A 25,737-nucleotide genomic window follows, 5' to 3' on the forward strand; every position below is an offset into this window, starting at 1 on the left:
TTCCCCCTAGGAGCAATGGTTCAGTAGTCACTAATTCAGTGTTAATGAATAACTTTTGAACATGACTACTGCAATAAAAGGTATGGACCACTGATTACTTCAGCTTTATTGTCATAAACCTGGGAGAAAAAACATGAATGCCATACTAATCATGTCATCTTTTCTGTATTTTTCCAGTTCTATTGATATATGATTGACCTATAGCATTGTGTATGTTTAAGGTGTACAAAGTGTTCATTTCATACATTTATATATTACAATATGATTACCACCATAACATTAGTTAATACCTTCCTCACCTCACATAATTAGCACTTATTTTTGTGAGAACATTTAAAATCTATTCTCATAGCAACTTTCAAGTATATGATAAAAATTGTTAATTATCATCACCATGCTGTACATTGCATCCCTGGAGCTTAATAATCTTTTAACTAGAAATTTGTACCCTTTGATCAACATCCCCCCATTTGGCCCAGCCCAGGGTCCCTGGTAACCACCATCCTACTTAGAGTCTACAAATAAGTGAGATCATACAGTACTGGTCTTTCTTTGTGTGACTTACTTCACTCAGCATAAGGCTCTCAAGTTCTAGCCATGTTGTCACAAGTGGCAAAATTCCCTACTTTGGACTCGTGGCCCTTTCTCCATCTTTAAAGCCCGCAGTGTAGCATTTTAAAATCTTTCTCTGATACCAACTATATATTCTTCCTTCCTCTTCCACATTCAAAGACCATGGGGATTACATTAGCCTCACCTATGTAATTATTGCCAATTTAATTGACATACAATGTTATATTAGTTTCATGCTGGGAGCTGATCCACACTGGCTGCTTGAGGCAGTCTCTGCAGGGATGTTTCAAGTAACCTTGAAATGGAGATGAGAAATGCCCTAGCCTTTGGAATGGAATGGATGGGATTAAGATCAAATAGGATAAATGCAGATGTAAGAGGACAATAGGGGAGGAACCTGGCTTGGAGAAGACAGGTTGTTTCCCCAGGTGAGGATTTTTATCAGTAAACCCTTTAACTGAGTGTCAGAGGGGTGGTTGGTCGCTTTGATCTTTGCTTGGAGTGACCTCCTTCAGTTACTTCCTTGTAGCTTGGTGGAACAATAGAGTAACCTTTGAATGGAGTTGGGAAGCCCCCTGGCCTTTTGTATAGAATGGATAGGATTGGGACCAAATAGTATATAAACAGATGTTAGATGACAATAAAGAGAGGTGCCTGGCTAAGAGGAACCTGGCTATGATGATCACCTGAACATTGCCTCCGTGTCGCCGACTCCGTCCACACCTTTGGGAACCCCTGGACCCGCTGGGGCTGGACCCCAGCAGTTTCAGGTGTATAACATAGTGATACATCTTAGAAAGTGATCACTTCAATAAGTCCATTAACCATCTGTCACCATACATAATTATTACAGTATCATTGACTCTATTCCCTACGCTGTACATTGTAGTCCATGACTTCTTTTATAACTGGATGTTTATACTTCTTAACCCCCTACCCCTTGTACCACCACAACACACTCCCTCTTCTCCAGCAAGCAACAGTGAGTTTTCTGTATCTATAAGTTTGTTTCTGTTTCATTTTGTTTATTTTCTTGTTTTCTTTTTTAAATTCCATGTATAAGTGAAATCATATGGAATTTGTTATCTCTGTTTGACTTATTTCACTTAATGTAATACTCTCTATGTTCATCCATGTTATTGCATATGGCAAGATTTCGTTATTTTTATGGCTGAGTAATATTGCATTGTATATATGTACCACATCTTCTTAACCCATTCATCTGTCAGTGGACACCTAGGTTGCTTCCATATCTTGGCTATTGTAATCAATGCTGCAATGAACATAAGGGGGCATATATCTTTTCAAAATTTTTTCATTTTATTCAGATAAATACCCAGAAGTGCAATTTCTGAGTAATATGGTATTTGTATTTTTAACTTTTTGAAGATTCTCCATACTGTTTCCCATAGTAGCTTCATCAATTTATAATCCCACCAACAACGAATGAGGGATCCCTGTTCTCCACATCGTCACCAACATTTGCTGTTTGTTGACTTTTTTATAATAGTCATTTTGACATGCACGGGGTAATATCTCCTTGTGTTTTTTGTTTGCATTTCCCTGATAATTAATAATAGTGAGCATCTTTTTGTTATGCCCAGATTTCAAGATTCCCAAGAAGCCACCAGGGAGCCAGCCAGTCCGATGCAAAAGCAAAGAGTCTTTTATTTTAAGCCCGGGCTTAGCTCTTCTACCTTCCTTACTGACGCAGCAGCAGGTGGCAAAGAGAAAGCAGTCTGCTCGAACCAGGGGTTTTATAGAGGGTTGGAGTAGGGGCGGGAGAAGGGGCTGTGCCCCCTGCCGATTGGCCAGGTGCGAGCTGGTGACCCATTACACAGGATGTGGTCATAGCGATGGCGTGCACTTCCCTTGATTGTCATTGGTTAGTTTAAAATCCTGGGCGTAGCCAGCAGAGGCCTGGGCTTCCGGGAAGAAGTCCGCATGTGGCCCCAACATGGAGGATACAGGCAAGATGGAGGGCATAGCCCTCGCCCTTTCACTTTTCATGTGTCTATTCATCATCTATATGTCTGTTTGTAGCAATGCCTACTCAGGTCTTCTGCCCATTTATAAATTTAATTGTCTGTTGTTTATTTTGATTTATATGCATTATCTATATATTTTTGTTTTTAATCCCTTATCAGATATATAATTTGCAAATATCTTCTCTCATTCACTATGTTGCTTTTTTGTCTTGTTGCTATAGACTTTCTGTGCAAAGCTTTTTGTTTGATGTGTTGTCATTTGTTTATTCTTGCTTTTGATGCCGGCCAATTTTATCTTAAAGTCTGTTGATTAGCAAACATATCCCACCTACTATCTTAATCCTCCTTTACTAAGAAAAAATGACATATTACAATTTTCTAGGGATATTATCATCTTTTGGAAGTGCTTACTCTGTATACTACAAAATCTTTTTCAATAATATATAATTTGGTTTCTCAAGGAAATTTATATAAAAGAATTGAAGAAGGCATTTTTCAGAAGTATATTATATGGTGTCATTCATGAATGCTTATATGAAATAAGTGAACAATGAATTTATAACAGCCTCCAGAAGGAGTGAATACCCTATTTGTCCAAAATTACATGAAACTATGATTTTTTATTCAAAAGATCTAAAACTACTTGTAACTGATTCTAACACAGAACCACAGCCTTCTACTCAAAGAGTGGTTCTCAGACCAGGGCCTGCAGCATCAACATCACATGGTGATTCTTTGATTCTCAGACTCTCAAGCCTACCAGGACCTGATAATTCAGATTCTGCATTCAAACTAGACTCCTGGGTGACTCATATGCACAGTGAAGTTGGAGAAGTGCTGGTCTAGACTAGGTGCTCTCACCTTTTCATGGGGACAATTGAGGCAGGATAATTACATGTGTTTGGGTATTGTCACTGTTCAGCAGCATCCTTCAGACATTGCAAAATTGCCCCTGAGACAAGGTCATCTCTGGTTGAGAACCACTGCCCCACAGTGAAAGCTAGAGGTATCCTGGTAATCAAAACCCCATCTCATATCAGTTTGAACTCTGAGCAGATCGGTAAACTCCTTCAAGCCCCATTTCTGCAATGCGAAATAGAGTTTATAATAATACTAGAGGGCTGGTGCACAAAAATTTGTGCACTCAGCGGGGGGAGGTCCCTCAGCCAGGCCTGTGCCCTCTCACAGTCTGGGGCCCCTTAGGGGATTTCCACCTGCTCCCCGGGGGATCGGGCCTAAACTGGCAGTCAGACATTCCTCTGGCAGCCTGAGAGCCCTCAGGGGATGTCCACTTGCCAGTGGGGAGCATGCCTAAGCTGCAGTCAGACATCCTTAGTGCTGCTGAGGAGGTGGGAGAGGCTCTCGCCACCACCTCTGTGCCGGCAGCCATCAGCCTGGCTTGTGGCTGAGCAGAGCTCCCCCTGTGGGAGCACACTGACCACCAGGGGGCAGCTCCTGCATTGAGCGTCTACCCGCTGGTGGTCAGTGTGTGTCATAGTGACCAGTCATTCCCAGTCGTTCTGCTGTTAGGGTCAATTTTCATATTACGTTTTTATTATATAGGATAGAGACCTGGTTCATGGGTGGGGGCTGGCTGGTTTTCCCTGAAGGGTGTCCTGGATCAGGGTGGGGGTCCCACTGGAGTGCCTGGCCAGCCTGGGTGAGTGGCTGAAGGCTGTTTTCAGGCTGGCCACACCCCCTTCAGGGTGGGGGTCCCCCCTAGGGTGCCTGGCCACCCTGGATGAGGGTCTGATGGCTGTTTGCAGGCTGGACAAGCCCCCCAGCAGGGACCCTCACCCCATGAGGGTGTGGCCAGTCTGGGTGAGGGGCTGAGGGCCATTTTCAGGCTGGCCACACCCCCTTCAGGGTGTGGGGTCCTGCTGGGGTGCCTGGCCAGTCTGGGTGAGGGGCTGATGGCTGTTTGCAGGCTGGCCAAGCTGGCAGCAGGGACCCTCAACCCATGAGGGTGTGGCCATCCTGGGTGAGGGGCTGATGTCTGTTTTCAGGCTGGCCACGGCTCCCAGCCACCCAAGCTCCCAGTGGAGGCTGGCTGGAAGCAGGTATCTGGGATTTATTTATCTTCTATAATTGAAACTTTGTTGCCTTGAGTGGAGGCCACAGCCAGCCAGGGCAGGCGGGAAGCTTGGCTTCCTCCATCGCCAGGGAAACCAAGCCTCCTGCTTGCTCCAACTCCGTGGCTCCTGGCTGCCATCTTGGTTGGGTTAATTTGCATGTAGTCACTCCGATTGGCTGGTGGGCATGGCTTGGGTGTAACAGAGGTGCAGTCAGTTTGCGTGTTTCTCTTTTATTAGATTGGACTACCTCATAGAATGGACTTTTCTAATAATTAAATGAGACAATTCCTATAAAATGATAAGCTCTGGTCATGTTGCATAAAAATATCTAAATGTATCTCTTATAATTAATAAATATTTTAATATATTTTATTGATTTTTTTAAGAGAGAGAGAGAAACATCCACGACAGAGAAGTATTGATGGGCTGGCTACTGCACAACCCCTCCTGGGGATCATGCGTGCAACCTGGGCATGTGCCCTTACCAGGAATCGCACCAACAACCTATAGGTACATGGGACGATGCTCAACCACCTGACGTACACTGGCCAGGGAAATTAATAAATATTTTATGAGGCTGTAAATGACAGCTCTTAACTGGTGATATAAGTATAAAATCCCTAATTATTTTGACAAATGTGTCAGGAACCCAAAGAGTGTGGTGCCCTGGATTGCATATCAAACTAGACGAGTTCTGCCCTATTGAAAAGGAGAATAGCAATTTTCCAGAGATATAAGGTCAGCGTCCTCCCAAATCAGACTTTGAAGAAAAAGAGAAGTCAGGAATGGGGTAGGGTAGTAGGAGTTTCGATCTGTAGAAAACAGGAAAGTTCAAGAGAAGGAGACATAAAAACTAAGTACTCTTGACTTACAACCTGGTCACCTGGGATTAGAGAATCATTAGGGACATCTTGTTCTGTTTATTCCAGAGGCCCAAAGGGAAATCATGTGCTTAGAAGTTGGAATAACACAAGGGAAATGTGCCTGATGAGCAGGTATAGAGAGAGCTGTAAATATCTCCCCTGTGCAGTCCTCAGCTTGTACAACGCTGGGTGACAGCACATGGCTGTTGCTTTTGATTCCTAAGCTGGCTCAGGAACTGATGCTTCACTCCTTCCTGCTGTCTCATGTGGGGCAGAGCTTCAGTCTCCTCATCAACCATCCAGGGAGCAATTCAGACTTCCACACGGAGACCTTCCTCTCAGAGACCCATCCAGGTGAGTCTGGGAGCCCAGCAGGTACATCAGGAAAAGGTCAGTGAGGATGGAATCTGAGAATTTTAACCTGAGTCACCTGAGAGCCCAAACAATCTAGACCAGAGATAAGAGCTCACTGTGTTGGCATTTTGGGTTAAAGAATTAACTTGTAGTTAATTTAGGTAACACAGTAAGAAAGATGTGTTTGTTGGAATCTGCATTATAAGGACCATAGTTGACAATAAAGTGATAAGAATGAGAGTCCAGTTGGATGACACTGTAGAATGAGTGAGATGCATAAAATGATTGCAGTAAAATGAAAACATATCTGCGATTTATTTTTAGCAAGAAGGTAATAGAAAATTAAGTGGGAAGAACAGTGCAGTGGAGTGAGAGTGTTTGTATTAAATTTCAAATATTGTGTGCATTTGAGCATGTTTTGTGTTTATTGAAAAGATCCTGACCAGTCAGGGAGTTGGTCCCTTGCAATAGCGATTTGTGAGACATTCATTACAGTATCTTCTCTCATGCTGGGTATTCACATGAAAAAAAGGTATTTAATGAGTCTGAAGAGAATACTAAATAGTTTTACTTTGAATTAATTACTTTATTATTGGCAGGGCTGCATATATTCTTGGATTTGTTACCCATTTACTTTCTCTATTGGAACAATTGGCAGGAATTCCTACCCCACACTCAGCCTTTTCTCCCAGTGGTCATGCATTCTTTACTTTTAAGGAGCAATTCTGGCATACATTTAGGAAATATAAATTGAGGACTGACCAAATTCTAGGCAAAGATATAGGGTGCTGAGAAAAAAGTCACTATAGTTATGTTGATGGAGAAATAAAGGTCACCCATTGTACCTTAAATATTGATGCCACAGAGGCATCACAGTCAGTTTACATTTATGCAGTGAGGCTTTCCTGTACCAGCTTGCGGGGGAGGGTGGGGGGAATATCTCCAAATCTAATTAAAATTTCTTTTCTACTTCATGTGTGTTTTTAACATAAAATGCCCTTACTCAAGGGAAGCTAATGAGTGACCATCTTCCTCAGGGCCTTTGTACTGGCTGTTCCTTCTTCCTGGGAAACAATTTTCCTCTTAGTCTCTCGCTCAGTCTTCATCGAGGTTTCTGTTAAAGTGTCAGCCGATGGCAAGTCTTGGCTAAACTCTATAAAAAAGAACACCCTCTACCCACTCTCTACAGTTAATGTGATTTACTCTTCTTTATAGCATCTCCACCATCAGATATGTTATATTATCATTTTTATTTGATTATATTATTGCTGCATCATTAGTTTGTAGACTTTAGTTTTAAAGCATCCCATACTCTGAAAAGAGCTAAAACATGGCCTACAGTCAATATATATTATGCAAATGCATGAAAGATATCTTCAGTAAAAAAAAGTATACATTACGTTTGAAGAAAAGGAAATTCTAATGAAAAATGCCAATAGAGAAACATTAATGGGAACCAGATCACACAACAAAAATGGACATTATTTTCCTGACTCTAAAATATAAATGTGTCGTTTATTCTCAGTTACTAATGCTTGCTAATGTGAAAATTAGTTATTCATTTTTTTCTATCTTTTTTCTTTTGTAGTCACCTCCAACACATGGAACCAGGCAATGGTACACAAATTTCAGAATTTCTTCTTCTCCTGGGACTTTCACAGGCACTGGAACTACAGCCCCTCATATTTGGGCTTTTCCTCTCCATGTACCTGATCACTGTGTTGGGAAACCTGCTCATCATCCTGGCCGTCAGCTCAGACTCCCAACTGCACACACCCATGTACTTCTTCCTCTCCAACCTGTCTTTGGTAGACATCTGTTTCACCTCCACCACCATCCCAAAAATGCTATGGAACATACAGACAAAGAGCAAAGTCATCAATTATGAAGGCTGCATCACACAGATGTATTTTTATACACTTTTTGCAGTGTTGGACAACTTTATTCTGACCGTGATGGCCTATGACCGGTTTGTGGCCATCTGCCACCCCCTGCATTACATGGTCATCATGAACCCCCGGCTCTGTGGCCTGCTGGTTCTGGTGTCCTGGATTATGAGTGCCATGGTTTCCTTGCTACATAGCTTAATGGTGTTGAGACTGTCCTTCTGCTCAGACTTGGAAATCCCCCACTTTTTCTGTGAACTCAACCAGGTGATCCAACTTGCCTGTTCTGACAACTTTCTTAACAATATTCTAATGTATTCTTCAGCTGGGCTGTTAGGTGGTGGTCCCCTTGCTGGGATCCTTTACTCTTACTCTAAGATACTTTCCTCCATATGTGGAATCCCATCAGCTCAGGGGAAGTATAAAGCATTTTCTACCTGTGCTTCTCACCTCTCGGTTGTCTCCTTATTTTATGGTACAAGCCTTGGAGTTTACCTCGGCTCTACTGCTGCTCACAGTGCACAATCAAGTGCAACAGCCTCAGTGATGTACACTGTGGTCACACCCATGCTGAACCCCTTCATCTACAGTCTGAGAAACAATGACATAAAGAGGGCCCTGCAAAGATTCTTTGGCAGGTAAGCTTTTCAAGGGTCAACTTTACTAGGCTGAAGAATTGCCCAGGAATTCAGATTTTAAGCATCAGAGTCAGAAGCCTGACAAAATTAATCCAACCTTTGGAACATAAGGAACAGGAAATACTCATTTATCTCATGAGTTAACATGAATTACTTTAGTATAATTTATTCTCTTATTACATATACTATAATTTCTATTGTTTTTATGAAAGAATAGTCATGAATTATATTACCCTTAGAGACAAAACTATACTTGGCTACTGTTCATTCACATAATTGCATTGTAGGAGAACATCTGAGACCACAGTTTTCACTTACATGTTCATCATTATTTTTTATAGCACTAACTGCACAACTCTTCTTGATAATGTAGACTTTAACGTGCTAGTATGTTTTATAGCTGATCTCCTGGTTTTATAGATTTCATTCTGTTATTCAACTGTGTGTCCACATGCCTACCTTAGCCACTGGCAACAATTGACTACTCAATACAGGTTTCCAAGAAGCATCTACATGCATACATACATTTTACTAAATAGAGTGATCTAATATGGTTATAGTCAGAGGTGACCTTAAATATGATGAAGCAAAAAACAGCCATACATTTTATTACTCTACAAAAATATTTTTCATGCTGAATGTCATTAAAGTGTGGAATATTGACCTGGCCCAAAGGCTCAGTTGGTTGGAGCATCCTCCTGTGCACAAAAAAGTGTTGTGTGTTTGATTCCAGGTCAGAGCATATACCTAGGGGGGGTGCATTCAGGAGGCAATCAATGTTTCTCTCTCACATCAATGCTTCTGTCTCTATCTATCTATCTATCTATCTATCTATCATCTATCTATCTATTTTTCTATTACCTATCATTTACCTATCTATGTCTACCACTGAATCTATGTCTCCCTTCCTCTCTCTAAAAAAATCAATAATAAAATAATAGTAAAAATAAAAAAATAAACTGTTAAATAGGATTTCCATGTATAAGTTTCCTTATTCATTTTGATGAGGCTTCTCCCAGGCCCAGAGATGCTTCCTCGGCTGTGCCAAGGGCTGCCCTGAACTGTGCATGAACTGGAGCCCAGGAGCCTGGGAGAGGATCCATCTATCCTCCATTCACCCTGGAGCTGGAGGAGGAGGGAAGAGGCCTGGAGGACACATCATGATCAAGTTTAAGTCATTGCAGAAGGATAACCTGGGTTACTTTATGATCTTCACACAACCTAGTGAAAAACCAGCAGTAAGTTGCCTGTCTCAAAATGACTGGAAGTTAGATATTCTAACAGACCACTTTTTTCTTCCAAATCCTGAATTGTATATATGAGATTGTGTAAAAAAGTATCGTTGGACAAAAAGAAGTTAGAACATCTATGCACTAGATACAATGATCCTCAAGGTAAAAATAAAATTGGAATAGTTAGCATACAGCAGTTCCGTGATGATCATTGCATGGAAGTTCAGAGCAGCAACACAGTGCAAGTTCTCCAAACAAGAGTTCATGCAGGGCATGACAGACAGGAAATGACAGCTCAGAACCCCAGATAACCGAGATGGAACAGGAATTGAAAGGACCAGCACGATTTAAGGATTTTCACCAGTATACTTTTTTTTAATCCAGTTTACTTTAATCAAAGGACTTGTATGCAATGCATATTAGTATAACCAATGGACTCAGACACAGGGATGGTGGGGGCTTGCCCTCGGGGGTGGAAATGGCACGGGGGGTGGGGGGCAAGGAGAAGGGCTCAATCGGGGACAAAGGAGACATATGTAAAACTTTAGACAATAAACAAAACAACAACTGTGATGCATCTATACAATGGAATACTACGCAGTTGTAAAAAAGGAAGAACTCTTACCATTTGCAACAGCATGGATGGATCTGGAGAGCATTATGCTAAACATAATAAGCCAGTCAGAGAAAGATAAATATCAAAAGATCTCACTCATTTGTAGAATATAATCCTATATAATACAGATGTGATATGCAAATTGACCCTCATGCCCTCACAAGATGGCTGCCTATGACCAGGCAGGCAAGGGTTTAGTGAAAGGTGACCAAACGACTGAACAACCAGGCTGCGTGGGGTCACCAGGCTGGCAGGAGATTAGTGATGGACAACCAAACAACTGAACAAGCATGCTGCGTGAGGCGACCAAGCCGGCAGGAGTGTTAGTGAGGGACAACCAGATGACTGAACAGTAGGTTGCATGGGGCAACCAGGCCAGCAAGGGGGGCAGTAAGGGATGACTAGGCCAGCTGGGGGGGTCAGTTAGGTACGACCAGGCCATCAGGGAGGGACCTGTTGGGGGTGACCTGGCAGGCAACAGGGGGCAATTAGGAGCAATCAGGTTGGCACACAGAGGCAGTGAGGGGCGATCAGGCCAGCGGAGGGGGGGGGGGGGGGCCGTTAGGGGTGACCAGGCAGACAGGCAGGTGAACAATTAAGAGGCAGCAGTCCAGAATTGAGAAGGATGTCCGACTGCTGGTTTAGGCTCAATCCCCAGGAATTTCATGCATTGGGCCTCTAGTAAACAATATAAACTGATGAATAAAAATAGACCCAGAGTCACAGAAGCATTGAATGGACTGTCAAACCTCAGAGGAAAGGCAGGGAAGGGTGAGTTGGGAAGAGATCAACCAATGATCACATATGCATATATGCATAACTGATGGACACAGACAATAGGGTGGTGAAGGCCTGGGGTGGTGGGGCCTGGGAGAGTTGGGAGAGGTCAGTGGGGAAAAAGGGGACATATGTAATACTTTCAACAATAAAGATTGTTTTAAAAAAAAGATAGAAATCAACCAATGTAATGCCTGACATTAATAGAATGAATGGGAATAAAATTGCATGGTCATTTCAAAAGGAAATATTACCTAATAGAATAGACTGTCCTAAAGATTAAATCAGACAATTTCTATAAAATGATAAGCTCCGGTCATCTGACATAAAAATATCTAAATGTATCTCTAATAATTAATGAATAGTTTTAAATGTTTTTATTGGCTTTTTAGAGAGAAAGAGGAACAGTAACATCCATGAGAGAGAAGCATTGATGGGCTGCCTCCTGCACAACCCCTGCTGGGAATCAAGCCTGCAAACAGGCAGGCCAACAACCTATAGGTGCACGGGACAATGCTCAACCACCAGAGGCACACTGGAGAGGAAAATTAATCAATATTTTGTGAGGCTCTAAATGATACCTTTTAACTGGTGATCCTATATAATAAAAGACTAATATGCAAATCAACTGAACAGTGGAACAGCCAGTCGTTATGACATGCACTGACCACCAGGGGGCAGACACTCAATGCAGGAGCTGCACCCTGGTGGTGAGTGGGCTCCCACACGGGAAGCGCCACTCAGCCAGAAGCCCTGAGCCGAGCTCACAGCTGGTGAGTACTGCGGCAGTGCCGACAGCCTCTCCAGCCTCCATGGCAGCGCTAAGGATGTACAACTGATGACTTAGGCCTGCTCCACCTGGGTAGTGGGCCTAAGACATCAGTCCAACATCCCCCAAGGGCTCCCAGATTGTGAGAGGGTGCAGGCTGGGCTGAGGGACCCCCCGCTCAGATGCATGAAATTCGTGCACTGGCCCTCTGCTATAAGTATAAAATCCCTGATTATTTTGACAAATTTGTCAGGAAGCCAAAGAGTGTGGTACCGAGGATTGCATATCAAAGGAGTGCAGTTCTGCCATATTGAAAAGGAGAATAGCAATTCTCTAGAGACATCAGAGCTGTTTCCCATCCCAATGGGAATGGGAAAGACAGGGATGGGATAAGGTAGTAGGTCTTTCGGCCTCTAGAAAGCAGGGGACATCAAGATAAGGAATCATAAAAACTAAATACACTGACTTACAACCTGGTCACCTGGGATTAGAGAATCATTAGGAAAATTTTCATTACTGCCTATTCCAGAGGCCCATAGGGAAATCATGTGCTTAGAAGTTGGAATAGCACCTGATTAGCAGGTATAGAGAGAGCTGTAGATATCTCCCCTGTGCCGTCCTCAGTTTGTACAACGCTGGGGGACAGGAAATAACTGTTGCTTTTGATTTCTAAGCTGGCTCAGGAACTGATGCTTCACTCCTTCCTGCTGTCTCATGTGGGGACAGAGCTTCAGGCTCATCATCAACCATCCAGGGAGCAAATCTGACTTCTACACGGAGACCTTCCTCTCAGAGACCCATCCAGGTGAGCCTGGGAGGCCAATGGGTACAGCAGGAAAGGGTCAGCAAGGATGGAACCTGAAAAAATTTACCTGAGTCACTGTGTCTAATCATCCTAGCCCAGAGACAAGAGGTGTGCAGGGCTAGAGGCTCAGGGAAGGGTGTGTTTCTTTCTAATGCTTTCAGAGCTGCTGGCTGCCTGCATAATTGGCTCATGTTCCTTCTTCCATCTTCAAGCCAGCTGTGTAGCATTTTCAAAGTCTCTCTGAGTCCAATTCTTTTGTCTCTCTCTTCAACATAAACAGAACCACTATGCTTACCTTGGTCCCACCTGGATGAGCCTGGCTCATCCTCTACCCTAAAGTAAGCTGATTAACTACCCTGTTCCTTTGGCTACCCTAATCCTCTCCTTGCTAAAAGATATATTATATTCCTGTGCTTGGAGGCTGGAGAAACAAGAGAGAAATGTGCCTGCAGAGCAGGTACAAAGGTTTATAAATATCCCTTCATCTTGCCCTACCTGGCTTGGCTCAGTGGATAGAGTGTCAGCCTGTGGACTGAGGGGTCCTGAGTTCGATTCCGGCCAAGGGCACATGCCTGGGTTGCGGGCTCGATCCCCGGTGGGGGTGTGCAGGAGGCAGCCAATCAGTGATTCTCTCTTATCATTGATGTTTCTATCTCTCCTCCCTTCCTCTCTGAAATCAATAAAGAAATATATTTTTAAAAAAATATCCCTTCATCTCCAGTCTCCCATCATGTGTAAACTTAGCATGGGAGGTATTGTTATGCTTATTTCTCACTCTTATTTGTTTGTTTGTAGCCCCAACTCTGGCTGGGGACTGAGGCTGCACACCTTCCTGCTATCTTGCCTGTGAACAGAACTTCAATCTCTATCATCAGCCATTCAGGGAGGAATTCAGACATCCCCACAATGACCTTCCTCTCATAGATCTTATCAAGGTGAGTTCAAAACCCAGCTGGCCCTGCATGAGAGAGAGGGTCACAGAGAATGGAAGCCAGGAACATTTACCTGTTGTCACCTGAGAGCTCATTCTACTTAGCCCAGAGGCAACAGATTGCTGTTTGTTTGCTTGATTAATTAATGTGTTTATTTCAGTGGCTACATAAAAATTCATAGTGTGACTGCTCCTCACACTTTTGATGGTTTTTCATACTCGTTATCATTACATTGCAATCATATCAATGATATTATGGAATTCAAACTATGGTTCTAATCAGGGGTGATCCCCTTCCCTGTCCCCCACCCCCACGCAAGAGCCATTGAGCTATGTCCAGACAGATTTGTGACTGTCACACTGAAGAGGGGTGGGTGGAAGCATGGATGCTGTAAAAAACCTTCAACTCAAAGGACAGACCTCACCACAGAGAACAGTCTGTCCCAGATGCCAACAGTGCTGAGGCTGTGAAACTCTGAGAGAAATAGCATTATTATTTGGACAGTATCATGTCATTTGCTAATAATGACAGTTTTACTCCCTACTTTCCAATTTGGATGCGTTTTAAATTTTCATCGTGTCTGATTGCTGTGGCTAGGACTTCCAGTTCTATGTTGAATAAGAGTTGTGAAAGTGGACATCCCTATCTTATACAGGCTCTTAGGGAAAATGGTTTTAGTTTTTGCCTTTCAAGTATGATATTTGCTGTAGGTTTGTCATATGTGACCTTTGTAATATAGAGGTACAATCCCTCTATTCCCACTTTGCTGAGAGTTTTTATCAAAACTGGGTTTTGTATTTTATCAAATGCTTTTTCTGCACCTATTTCTAGGATTCTGCAATTTTTGTCTTTCAATTTGTTTATGTGATGTTTGACATTTATTGATTTGTGAATATTGTACCAGCCTTGCATCCCTGGAATAAATCCAATGTGGCCATGGTGTATGATCTTTTTAATATGTTGCTGAATCTGATTTGTCAATATTTTGTTGAGGATTTTAACATCTATGATCATCAGGGATATTGGCCAGTAATTCTCTTTCATTATAGTGTCTTCATCTCATTTTGGAATTATGATAATGCTGGCCTCATAAAAAGAGCTTCAGAGGCTTCCTTCCTCTTAAAGTTTTTGTAATAGTTTGAGGTTGATAGGTGTTACTTCTTCTTTGAATGTTTGGTAAAACTCCCAGGTGAAGCCCTCTGGCCCAGGGCTTTTGTTTCCTGAGATGTTTTTTTTTTATTACTGATTCAATTTAATCAGTTGTTATTGGCCTATTCAGGTTTTCTAATTCTTCCTGATTCCGTTTTGAAAAATTGTATGTTTCTAGGAATTTGCCCATTTTGTCCACATTGTTCAACCTGTTGGCATGTAGTTATTCATAGCATTTTTTTTTTACAGCCCTTTTTTCTGTGGTGTCAGTTGGTACTTCACTAATTCTGTTTCTGATTTTGTTTATTTGGATCCTCCCTCTTTGTTTCTTGATGAGTCAGGCTAAAAGTGCATTGATATTGTTTATCTTTTCAAAGAACCAGCTCTTGGTTTCATCGATATTTTGTATTGTTTCTTTGTTCTCTATGTCATTTATTTCCACTCTGATCTTTATTATTTCCTTCCTTCTACTTACTCTGAGCTTCCCTTGTTGTTTTATTTCTAATTTTTTAAGTTGTAGGGTTAAATAGTTTATTGGAAATTTTTCTTGGTTCTTGAGATAGGCCTGTAGTGCTACAAACTTCCCTCTCAGGACTGCTTTTCTGGAGTCCCATAGATTCTGGGTTGTTGTGTGTCCATTTTTATTTATTTCCAGGAAGTTTTTATTTTCTCTTGATCTCATTGGTAGTCCATTCATTGTTTACCAAAATGGTATTTAGCCTCCATGTGTTTGAAAGTTTGGGGTGTTTTTTATAATTCAACTCTAGTTTCATGCCATTGTGATCTGAGGAGAAGCTTGATATGATTTCAATCCTCTTGAACTTGTAGGGACTTATTTTGATTTCTAACATGTGGTCTATCATTGAGAATGTCCCATGTGCACTTGCAAAGAATGTTCATTTTGCTGCTTTGGATGGAATATAATTAATTAAATCCATTTGTTCTAGTGTGTTATTTCAGGTCGCTGTTTTCTTTTAGATTTTTTTGTCTAGAAGATCTATCCACTGATGTCATCAGGGTGTTATAGTTCCCTACTATGATTGTATAGCTGTCGATCTCTTCCTTTAAGTCCTCTAGAAGTTGTTTTTATGTATTTGGTTTTCCCTATACTGGGTGCATATATGTTTAACAGGGTTATATCCTCTTGTTGTATCAATCCCTTTAGTATTATATAGTGATCTTCCTTGCCTCTTGTTATGTCCCTCATTTTGAAGTCAATTTTGTCAGATATGAATATTGTTTCGAGGCTTTATCTTCACTTCCATTTGCATGGAAATTTGCTTTTTTCATCCCACCAATCTCATCCTGTGTGAGTCATATTTTTCTCAGCTGAGTCTCTTGTAGACAGCATGTATTTGGGACATGTTTTCTTATCCATTCAGCTACCATATGTCTTTTGATTTGAGTATTTCATTCATTTACATTAAGGTTATTATTGATAGGTACCAATTTATTGCCATTTTAATTCTTTATGCCTGTGGTACTCTATTTCTTCTCATTATTAAGATAGTCCCTTTAACATTTCTTGCAATGCCGTTTTGGTGGTGTTAAACTCCTTTAGCCCCCCTTTTTTTTTGTCTGGGAAGCTTTTTATTTCATAATTGATTTTGAATGAAAGCTTTGCTGGATAGAGTAGTGTTGGTTTCAGAACCTCACATTTCATTACATTGAATAAGTCATGCCAATCACTTCTTAACACAGTGTTTCTGTTGAGAAATCAGCTGAAATCTTCTTTGTAGGAAACTAACTGTTTATCTCTTGTTGCCTGTATGATTATTACTCTGTCTTGAACCATTGCCATTTTAATATTATGTGTCTTTGCGTGGTTCTCTTAAGTTCATCTTAATTGAGACTGCACTTCCTGAGCATGTGTGATTTTTTAATTTAACAGGTTATGGAAATATTCTATCATTTTTTTCTTCAAACTAGATTTATATTTTTTTCACTTTCTTTTGTTCTTTACTTCTATGATGTGTATATTGTTACATTTGAAGTTTTCCCAAATTTCCCTTAAACTATCCTCATTATTTTAAATTTATTTTATTTTTGTTTCTCTGCTTCATCCAGCTTAATTTTTATTCCTTTCAGTGTATTCTTAATGTCACATATGGTGTTCATTTTTTTATTTTAAATCTTTATTATTGAGAGTATTACAGATGCCCTCCTTTCTACCACCACCGCCCCCCTTTGCCACCCTCCATTGAGTTCTTGCCATGCCTCCAGCCTTCACCACCTTATTGTCTGTGTCCGTAGGTAAGGCATATATGCATATAAGTTCTTTAGTAGATGTCTTCCTCCTCCCCTCTCCTCCCTTCCCTCTAAGATTCATCAGTCTGCTCCATGTTCCCATGCACCTCTGCTTCTATTTTATTCATCAGTTTATTTAGATTCTATGTTTGTTGTTTTTATTTTTAGATTCTTATTGATAGATATGTATTTATTGCCATTTTATTGTTTATATTTTGTATCTTTTTTCTCTTCTTCTTCTTCCTCTTCTTAAAGAATACCCTTCAACATTTCATGTAATACTGGTTTGGTGGTGATGAACTCCTTTTGCTTTATCTTGTCTGTGAAGCTCTTTCTCCAATCTTCAATTAAAAATTATCGCTTTCCTGGGTAGAATAATATTGGTTGTATTTCCTTGCTATTCATCACTTTGAATATTTCTTGTTACTCCCTTCTGGCCAGCAAATTTTCTGTTGAAAATCAACTGACAGTCATATGGGTGCTCCCTTGCTGGTAACTAACTGCTTTTCTTTTGCTGCTTTTAAGAATCTCTCTTTGTCTTTAAAGCTTGCCATTTTAATTATGATGTGTCTTGGGGTGGGCCTCTTTGGGTTCCTATTGTTTGGCACTATTGTGCTTTTTGGACTTATAAGTCTATTTCTTTCACCAGGTAGTATTCTTCATTTCTGAATGGTTCTTATTCATGGTTTCTATGTCTTTTTTCATGCTGCTATAGTTCCCACTAAGTTCCTTGTTATTCTTATTATGTTCCTTATAGTTTTCACTAAGTTCCTTGAGCATCTTTATAACTATTACTTTGAACTCTATGTCTGATAAATTATTTAGCTCTTTTTCTGGAGATTCCTCCTTTTATTTCATTTGGGGATTGTGTCTTTTCTCCATAAGCTGTTTCTTTGTGTTTATTTCTATGTACTAGATAGAAATGCTATGATTCCCAGTCTTCGTGGAGTGGTCTTTCAAGGGAAGTGTCCTGTAGGGCCCAGTGGTGCAGCCTCTTTTATCTCCTGAATTGGATGCTATAGAAATATCCCTTGTGTGTGCTTAGGGGGCTCTTCTGTTGTAACTAGGTCTTGATTGTTGTTGGGCCATATGTGGGTAAGATCCACCCTCAGAATGCCTGACTGTGAGGCTCAACCCCAACCACATTGTGTGAGCTGTTTTATAGGTGCTGATCAAACAAAACCAGAAAGAAAACAAAAACATACAAAGGAGCCCAACAATAAAAACAACTACAAAAGAAAGAGAAAGGTGAACAAGAATAATAAAAGAAGAAAATTATAAGAATACAATAAGAAAAAAATGGGAGGGGGGAAAATATGAAAGGAAAGACAGGAGAGGAAAAATAACAATAAAGAATAAGAAGAAAAACAGTGAAAAAGAAAAGAAGGAAAAATAAGTGAAAGAAAGAAAATAGAACAAAAAAGGAAAGAGAAAAATAAGAGATGTGAAAAAAAGAGAGAGAGAAAATAATAACAAATCAATAAAAAAATAATGAAATAAAAAAAACAAAGTGGAGTTCATCTAGGCAGAGTTTAGTGCACTCCTGGGATCTCCCTTTGTATCCTTTTCTTATTTTTGTCTGAGGCTGACTATTTTGTGTGTTGACTAGGGACCTCCTAGTAGGGACTTTGGTGCTAGCCAACAACAGAAGATGCCCACATTTGGTTCTCAGCAACCTATTTGAAGCTTAAAGTGATCCCCCTTTGTGGCTGCCTCCACTGTGCATAACAACAGAGGAGGGACCAGGCTGCTCTCCAAGGTCAGCTTTATGGCAGTGTGGGCCTCAAAGGTGGGTCAGCAAACATCCCAAGGCACTTCGGGATCCACCTGGTCCACCTATTAATGCCCACTTGCTATCAGATTTAGTCACTGAAAAAACTGTTTCTGAAAGGGCTATTGGCAAAATCAGGAAGATGGGACCTCTGTATCTCCCATGAGGGGGAGGTGCCATTCAGACTTCAGGGAAGATGGTGGGTGTGTTCCCCTATCCCAGAGCCACACACCGAGACTCTCCCAGAATACAGTGTAGCCATAGTTCTCAAACTTAATTCATTCCAGATGGCTGTTTGACAAGAGATTTGTTTTAAAACCAAACCATATCATTGCCTCCAAAATGCAGTCACAGGCTAACTGCTTTTCTTTATCCAAATCAACAATAGTTTTTCTACCGCTTCAATTGCCTATGGTCTTTGTTTTGTGAGCACTTTCATGCCCTTAGCAACATCAGCACATCTGATGGCCTCTTTAGGTTTTAAAATTGCGCTAATCATCCATTTCACCAACAACAAAAGCAAAACAAACAACAGGAAAAAAAAACCTACATGAAAATATTCACAGCACTGTATACTTGACTCTCAATCTTTCCTCTGTTTGTGTCTTGCAAGACGCTTTTGATCATGCACAAAATTTGTTTGACACTCAAGACATGGTTTCTCTGAACAAGTTGGTCAAGAACTGAGTTGTTCAAGTTGGGACACATTTGAGAACCCAGGTTAGACTGTATTTCCCTAACCTTGCAGGGCAAATCCACTCATACGCAGGACAGTGGGGTCTGCTGGAAGTCAGTAATTTCTATCAGCTCTCCAATGAGGGGGAGGTGCCAGTCAGGTTGCCAGGAAAGTCTGCAGAATGGCCTCACCCCAAAGCCAGTCACTGATGCTTCCTGAGTCTGACTAGACCTGTAGGTTGGGCTTCTGCAGCTAAGGGGAAGGGCTTGAACCTCTCAGGAAAAAATGGCTGTTGCAGAATTGGGGAGGATGACTGAGCACAGGTATTGTGAAAGCTACTCTCCATGTCTCTCCCCAATGCTTCTAAACCCAGATTGTTCTCAGGCGACTCCAGTCTGCACTACCCACCTCCACTGAAGCCAGGGTGAGTGGCTGTGAACTAAAATTCTGTGATCTGACTCTTTAAAAAACAAAGTGGCTTCCTCTGTGGAAAACAGTGTGGAATATCCTCAAAAAATTAAAAATGCAATCCCCATTTGACCCAGTGATCCCACTCCTGAGAATATATCCTAGGAAATCAGAAATACCAATCAAAAAGAATATATGCACCCCTATGTTCACAGCAGTGCAATTTACAATAGCTAAGATTCAGAAACAGCCCAAGTGCCTATCAGTACATGAGTGAATAAAAAAAGCTGTGCTACATTTACACAATAGAATACTATGCAGCTATAAAAAGGAAAGAACTCTTATCATTGGCAATCACGTGGATGGATATGGAGAGTACTATGCTAAGTGAAACAAGCCAGTGAGAGAAAGACAAGTATCACATGACCTCACTCACATGTGGAATCTAATGAACAAAAGAAACTGACAAACAAAACTGATCCAGAGACATAGAAGAATGGAACAGACTTTTGAACCTCAGAGGGAAAGTAGGGGAAGGTGAGTGAGTGAGAAGAGACCAAAGAACTTATATGAATACTAGAGGCCCATTGCATGAAGAGATTCGTGCAATAGGCCTTCCTTCCCCTGACAGTTGGCACCAGTTTTCCTCCAGCCCCCAAGACCCAGGCCTTTGCTCTGGCTACAGTGGAGAAGCCAAGCCTGGAGGCTTCTCCACTGCAGCCATAGCCTAGACATCAAGCCTCTTCAGTCTTCAGTCATTTTCAGTCTTCAGTCTTCGCTCCACGCCTGCATATGAAAATTAACCCGCCATCTTTGTTGGGTTAATTTGCATACTCACTCCTAATTGGCTGGTGGGCATAGTGGAGTGACAACCAATTTGCATGTTTCTCTTTTATTAGTGTAGATATGCATAACCCATGGACACAGAGAATAGGGTGATGAAGGTCTGGACTGGAGGACAAGGAGCAAGCTGGAAGAGGTCAATGGAGGAAACAAGGGAGCATATGTAATACTTTCAATAATAAATATTTTTAAAATAAAAATATATAAGTAAATAAAAACAAAATTGCTTTATCTCCAGCAGGCTCTATTGCCCCTTGCTGGTAGAAGCCCTGCTGCTTTTCACTGATGGAAGCTCTGTGGGTAGGTGTTCCTGGCTCTGGCCCGGGAAGCTTGAGAGCCCACCCTGGTATATGGGCCTCACTACTCTCAGGGGGAAACCCCCACAGCTGAGATATCCCTCCTCAACTTGGCCTGCCCTGTGGAAGTGGCGCCAGCCTCTCCCGAAACCACAATCTTCCTATCACTCTTGAGGTGGTTTCTGCCCTTCCTTCTTTAATAGTTTCCTCTTTAGCTAGTCTTCAGTTGGTAATTCAGGGTGAATATTCCCTAATTTAGTTTTATTGCAAGTTTGGTTCTGGGAGAAGCTGCAAGAAAAATCCTCCCACATGCTGCTATCTATAAACTCCCGAGCCTTCATTTTCTAAAACAACCATCTTCTTCAGGCCTTTGTACTGGCTGTTCCTTCTCCCTGGGAAATGCTCTCCCACTTAGTCTCTCCTCAGTCCTAATTGAGGAGTGTGTTAAAGTGTCAGCCATTGGTAAGACTTGGCTAAACTCTATAAAAAAAGAACACCCTCCATCCACTCTCTTCATATAATGTTATTTACTTTACTTTATAGCATCTCCACCATCAGATATATTATGTTATCATTTTATTTGATTATATTATTGCTCCATCATTAGTTTGTAAACTTTTGTTTTTCAGAGTCCTATACTCTAAAGAGTGCCTAGAACATGGTCTATAGTCAATAAATATTTCTCAAATGCATGAAAGATATCCTCAGTAAAACAGCAGTATACATTACGTTTGAAGAACAGGTTCATGTTAGAAAAGGAAATTCTAATGAGGAATGCCAATAGAGATACATTAACGGGGACCAGATCACACAACAAAAATGGGCATTATTTTCATGACACTAAAATATAAATGTGTCATTTATTGTCAGGAATGCATACTAATGTGAAAATTAATTATACTTTTTTTTTGTAGTCACCTCCAACACATGGAACCAGGCAATGGTACACAAATTTCAGAATTTCTCCTCCTGGGACTTTCACAGGCACTGGAACTGCAGCCCCTCATATTTGGACTTTTCCTCTCCATGTACCTGGTCACTGTGTTGGGAAACCTGCTCATCGTCCTGGCCGTCAGCTCAGACTCCCACCTCCACACACCCATGTACTTCTTCCTCTCCAACCTGTCCTTGGTAGACATCTGTTTCACCTCCACCACCATCCCAAAGATGCTATGGAACATCCAGACACAGAGCAAAGTCATAACCTATCAAGGCTGCATCACACAGATGTATTTTTATATACTTTTTGCAATGTTGGACAACATGATCCTGACTGTGATGGCCTATGACCGGTTTGTGGCCATCTGCCACCCCCTGCATTACATGGTCATCATGAACCCCCGGCTCTGTGGACTGCTGGTTCTGCTGTCCTGGATCATGAGTGTCCTGAATTCCTTGCTAAATAGCTTAATGGTGTTGGGTCTGCGCTTCTGCTCAGACTTGAAAATCCCCCACTTTTTCTGTGAACTCAGTCAGGTGGTCCACATTGCCTGTTCTGACACCTTTCTTAACAACATTATAATGTACTTTTCAGCTGGACTTCTAGGTGGTGGTCCCTTTGCTGGGATCCTTTACTCTTACTCTAAGATACTTTCCTCCATATGTGGAATCCCATCAGCTCAGGGGAAGTATAAAGCCTTTTCTACCTGTGCATCTCACCTCTCAGTTGTCTCCTTATTTTACGGTACTAGCCTTGGAGTTTACCTCAGCTTTACTGCTACCCAAAATGCATACTCAAGTGCAACAGCCTCGGTGATGTACACGGTGGTCACACCCATGCTGAATCCCTTCATCTACAGTCTGAGGAACAATGACATAAAGAGGGCCCTGCAGAGATTCCTTGGCAGGCAAACTTTTCAAGAGCCAACTGTACTGGGTTGAAGAATTGCCCAGGAATACAGGTTTCTAGCCTCAGAGAGAGAAGTCTGACACAAGTTAATCCAATCTTTGGACCATAACAAATTGGAAATATGTATTTATTTCATGGGTTAACATGAATTACTTTAGCAAAATTTCTTTTCTTATGACATATATCATTCCAAGTAATTTTTATATTGTTTTCCTTAAAGAATAGTCATGAATTGGACTACCCCTAGGGACAAAACTATACTTGGCTACTAGTCATTTACATAATTGCATTGTAGAAGAACATCTGAGACCACAGTTTTCACTTACATGTTCATCATTATTTTTTATAGCACTAACTGCACAACTCTTCTTGATAATGTAGACTTTAACATGCTAGTATGTTTTATAGCTGGTCTCCTGGTTTTATAGACTTCATTCTGTTATTCAACTGTGTGTCCATTTGCCTATCTTAGCCACTGGCAAAAATTGACTACCCAATACATGTTTCCAAGAAGCGTCTTCATGGATACATACATTTTAATAAATAGAGTGATCTAATAAGGTTAGAGTCAGAGATGACCTTAAATATGATAAAGCAAAAAACATTCATACAATTTATTACTCTTCAAAAATATTTTTCATGCTGCACGTGACTAAAGTGTGGAATATTGACCTGGCCAATGGCTCAGTTGCTTGGAGCATCTTCCTGTATGCCAAAAAGTGTTGTGTGTTTGATTCCAGGTCAGAGCATATACCTAGGTTATGGTTTCCATCCCAGGTGGGGTGCATTCAGAAGGCAGTCAATTAATGTTTCTCTCTCACATCAATCCTTCTGTCCTTATCTATCTGTCTATCTATCTATCTATCTATCTATCTCTTATCTATCATTTAGTTACCTATATCTACTGCTGTATCTATGTCTCCTTCCTCTCTCTCTAAAAATCAATAATAAAATAATAGTAAAAATAAAAAAATAAAGTGTGGAATATGATGTCCATGTATCAGTTTCCTTATTCATCTGGGTGAAGAATTACGCGAATTGTTTTATTTGTGTTTTTCTGAACTATTTTCCTGTTTCTGTTTGAAATTTTTCAATGTGTTTCATACAAATGTGACTCCTTCTAAGTGCTCTAAATTAAATATCTCCCCTGTTCTAAATTATTTTTAAATCCACCAAAGGGACAGTGAGAGAACAATCTAAATATCATATATATACTCAGGAATATCTTTACACTTAGGAATATCTTCAATCTGTATAATCAAAGGATGAATCACATGTGCCTGAGAGGACCACGCCCCCAGGAGAAAAGTCATGAGGGACTCCTGACATCTACCCCCAACCCTCTGCCTCTCCCAGGCCCAGGGCTGCTTCTTCAGCTGTGCCAAGGGCTGCCCCGCACTGTGCATGAACTTAAGCCCAGGAGCCTGGGAGAGGAGCCACCTAACCTCCATTCACCCTGGAGCTGGAGGACGAGGGAAGAGGCCTGGAGGACACACCATGATCAAGGTTAAGTTGTTGCAGAAGGATACCCATGCTTACTTTATGATCTTCACACAACATAGTGAAAAACCAGCAGTAAGTTGCCTGTCTCAAAATGACTGGAAGTTATATATTCTAACAGACCACTTTTTCCCCCAAATCCTGAACCATATATATTTGATCAGTGTAAAAGGATCATTGGACAGGAAGAAGTTAGAACATCTATGCACTAGATACAATGATCCTCAAGGTAAAAATAAAATTGGAAGAGATGGCATACAGCAGTTCTGTGATGATCATTGCATGGAAGTTCAGAGCAGCAACACAGTGCAAGTTCTCCAAACAAGAGTTCATGCAGGGCATGACAGAGTTAGGAAATGACAGCACAGAACCCCAGATAACCAAGATGGAACAGGAATTGAAAGGAACAGCATGATTTAAGGATTTTTACCAGTTTACATTTTTTTATCCAGTTTACTTTAACCAAAGGACTTGTATGCATTCATATTAGCATAACCAATGGACTCAGACACAAGGGCAGTGGGGGCTTGCCCTCCGGTGTGGAAATTCCGGGGGGGGGGGGGGGGAATGGGGACAATCAAGGACAAAGGAGGCATATGTAAAACTTTAGACAATAAACAAAACAACAACTGTGATGCATCTATACAATGGAATACTACACAGTTGTAAAAAAGAAAGAACTCTAACCATTTGCAACAGCATGGATGGATCTGGAGAGCATTATGCTAAGTGTAATAAGCCAGTCAGAGAAAGATAAATATCGAAAGATTTCACTCATTTGTGGAGTATAATGAACAACATAAACTGATGAACAAAAGTAGACCCAGAGTCACAGAAGCATCGAATAGACTGTCAAACCTCAGAGGAAAGGCAGGGGAGGGTCAGCTGGAAAGAGATCAGCTAGTGAACTCATATGCATATACGCATAACCTATGGACACAGACAATAGGCTGGTGAAGGCCTGTGGGGAGGTGGGACCCAGGAGGGTTGGGAGAGGTCAATGAGGAAAAAAGGGAACATATATAATACTTTCAACAATAAATATTTTTTTAAAAAGATAGAAATCAACCAATGTAATGCCTGACATTAATAGAATGAATGGGAATAAAATCACATGATCATTTCAAAAAGAAATATTACCCAATAGAATGGACTGTCCTAAAGATTAAATCAGACAATTTCTACAAAATTGATAAGCTCAGGTCATGTGACATAAAAAATATCTAAATGTAACTCTTATACTTAATACTTTAAAATGTTTTTATTGAATATTTAGAGAGAAAGAGAGACAGAAACATCCATGAGAGAGAAGCATTGATGGGCTGCCTCCTGCACAACACCTACTGGGATCAAGCATGCAAAATGGGCATGCCAACAACCTGTAGGTGCATGGGACAATGCTCAACCACCAGAGGCACACTGGAGAGGAATATTAATCAATATTTTGTGAGGCTCTAAATGATATCTTTTAACTGTTGATATAAGTGTAA

At 41.0% G+C, this 25,737-nt stretch overlaps 2 protein-coding genes and 1 pseudogene across 2 annotated transcripts; all 3 read left to right on the forward strand.

Moving 5' to 3' along the window:
* Positions 1 to 7,454: 7,454 nt before the first annotated feature.
* On the forward strand, positions 7,455 to 8,381 carry LOC139009859 (olfactory receptor 7A5-like). The gene has a single exon (XM_070413974.1). The coding sequence runs from the start codon at positions 7,455 to 7,457 to the stop codon at positions 8,379 to 8,381; it is 927 nt and encodes a 308-aa protein (XP_070270075.1).
* A 1,156-nt stretch (positions 8,382 to 9,537) lies between these two features.
* LOC139011477 (DCN1-like protein 1 pseudogene) lies at positions 9,538 to 24,737 on the forward strand (annotated as a pseudogene).
* Positions 21,826 to 22,779, forward strand: LOC139010067 (olfactory receptor 7A17-like). The gene has a single exon (XM_070414182.1). It carries the CDS (start codon positions 21,826 to 21,828, stop codon positions 22,777 to 22,779), a length of 954 nt encoding a protein of 317 aa, XP_070270283.1.
* Positions 24,738 to 25,737: the final 1,000 nt, after the last annotated feature.

The sequence above is a fragment of the Myotis yumanensis genome, unplaced genomic scaffold (genome assembly GCF_028538775.1).
Source record: "Myotis yumanensis isolate MYYU_CA2020_CCGP unplaced genomic scaffold, mMyoYum1.0.hap1 SCAF_5, whole genome shotgun sequence".
Classification (NCBI taxonomy): domain Eukaryota; kingdom Metazoa; phylum Chordata; class Mammalia; order Chiroptera; family Vespertilionidae; genus Myotis; species Myotis yumanensis.

Bases quoted from the DNA above. Each gene is read 5' to 3' on its own strand.
- LOC139009859 (XM_070413974.1), top strand. From the start codon at position 7,455: ATGGAACCAGGCAATGGTACACAAATTTCAGAATTTCTTCTTCTCCTG.
- LOC139010067 (XM_070414182.1), top strand. From the start codon at position 21,826: ATGGAACCAGGCAATGGTACACAAATTTCAGAATTTCTCCTCCTGGGA.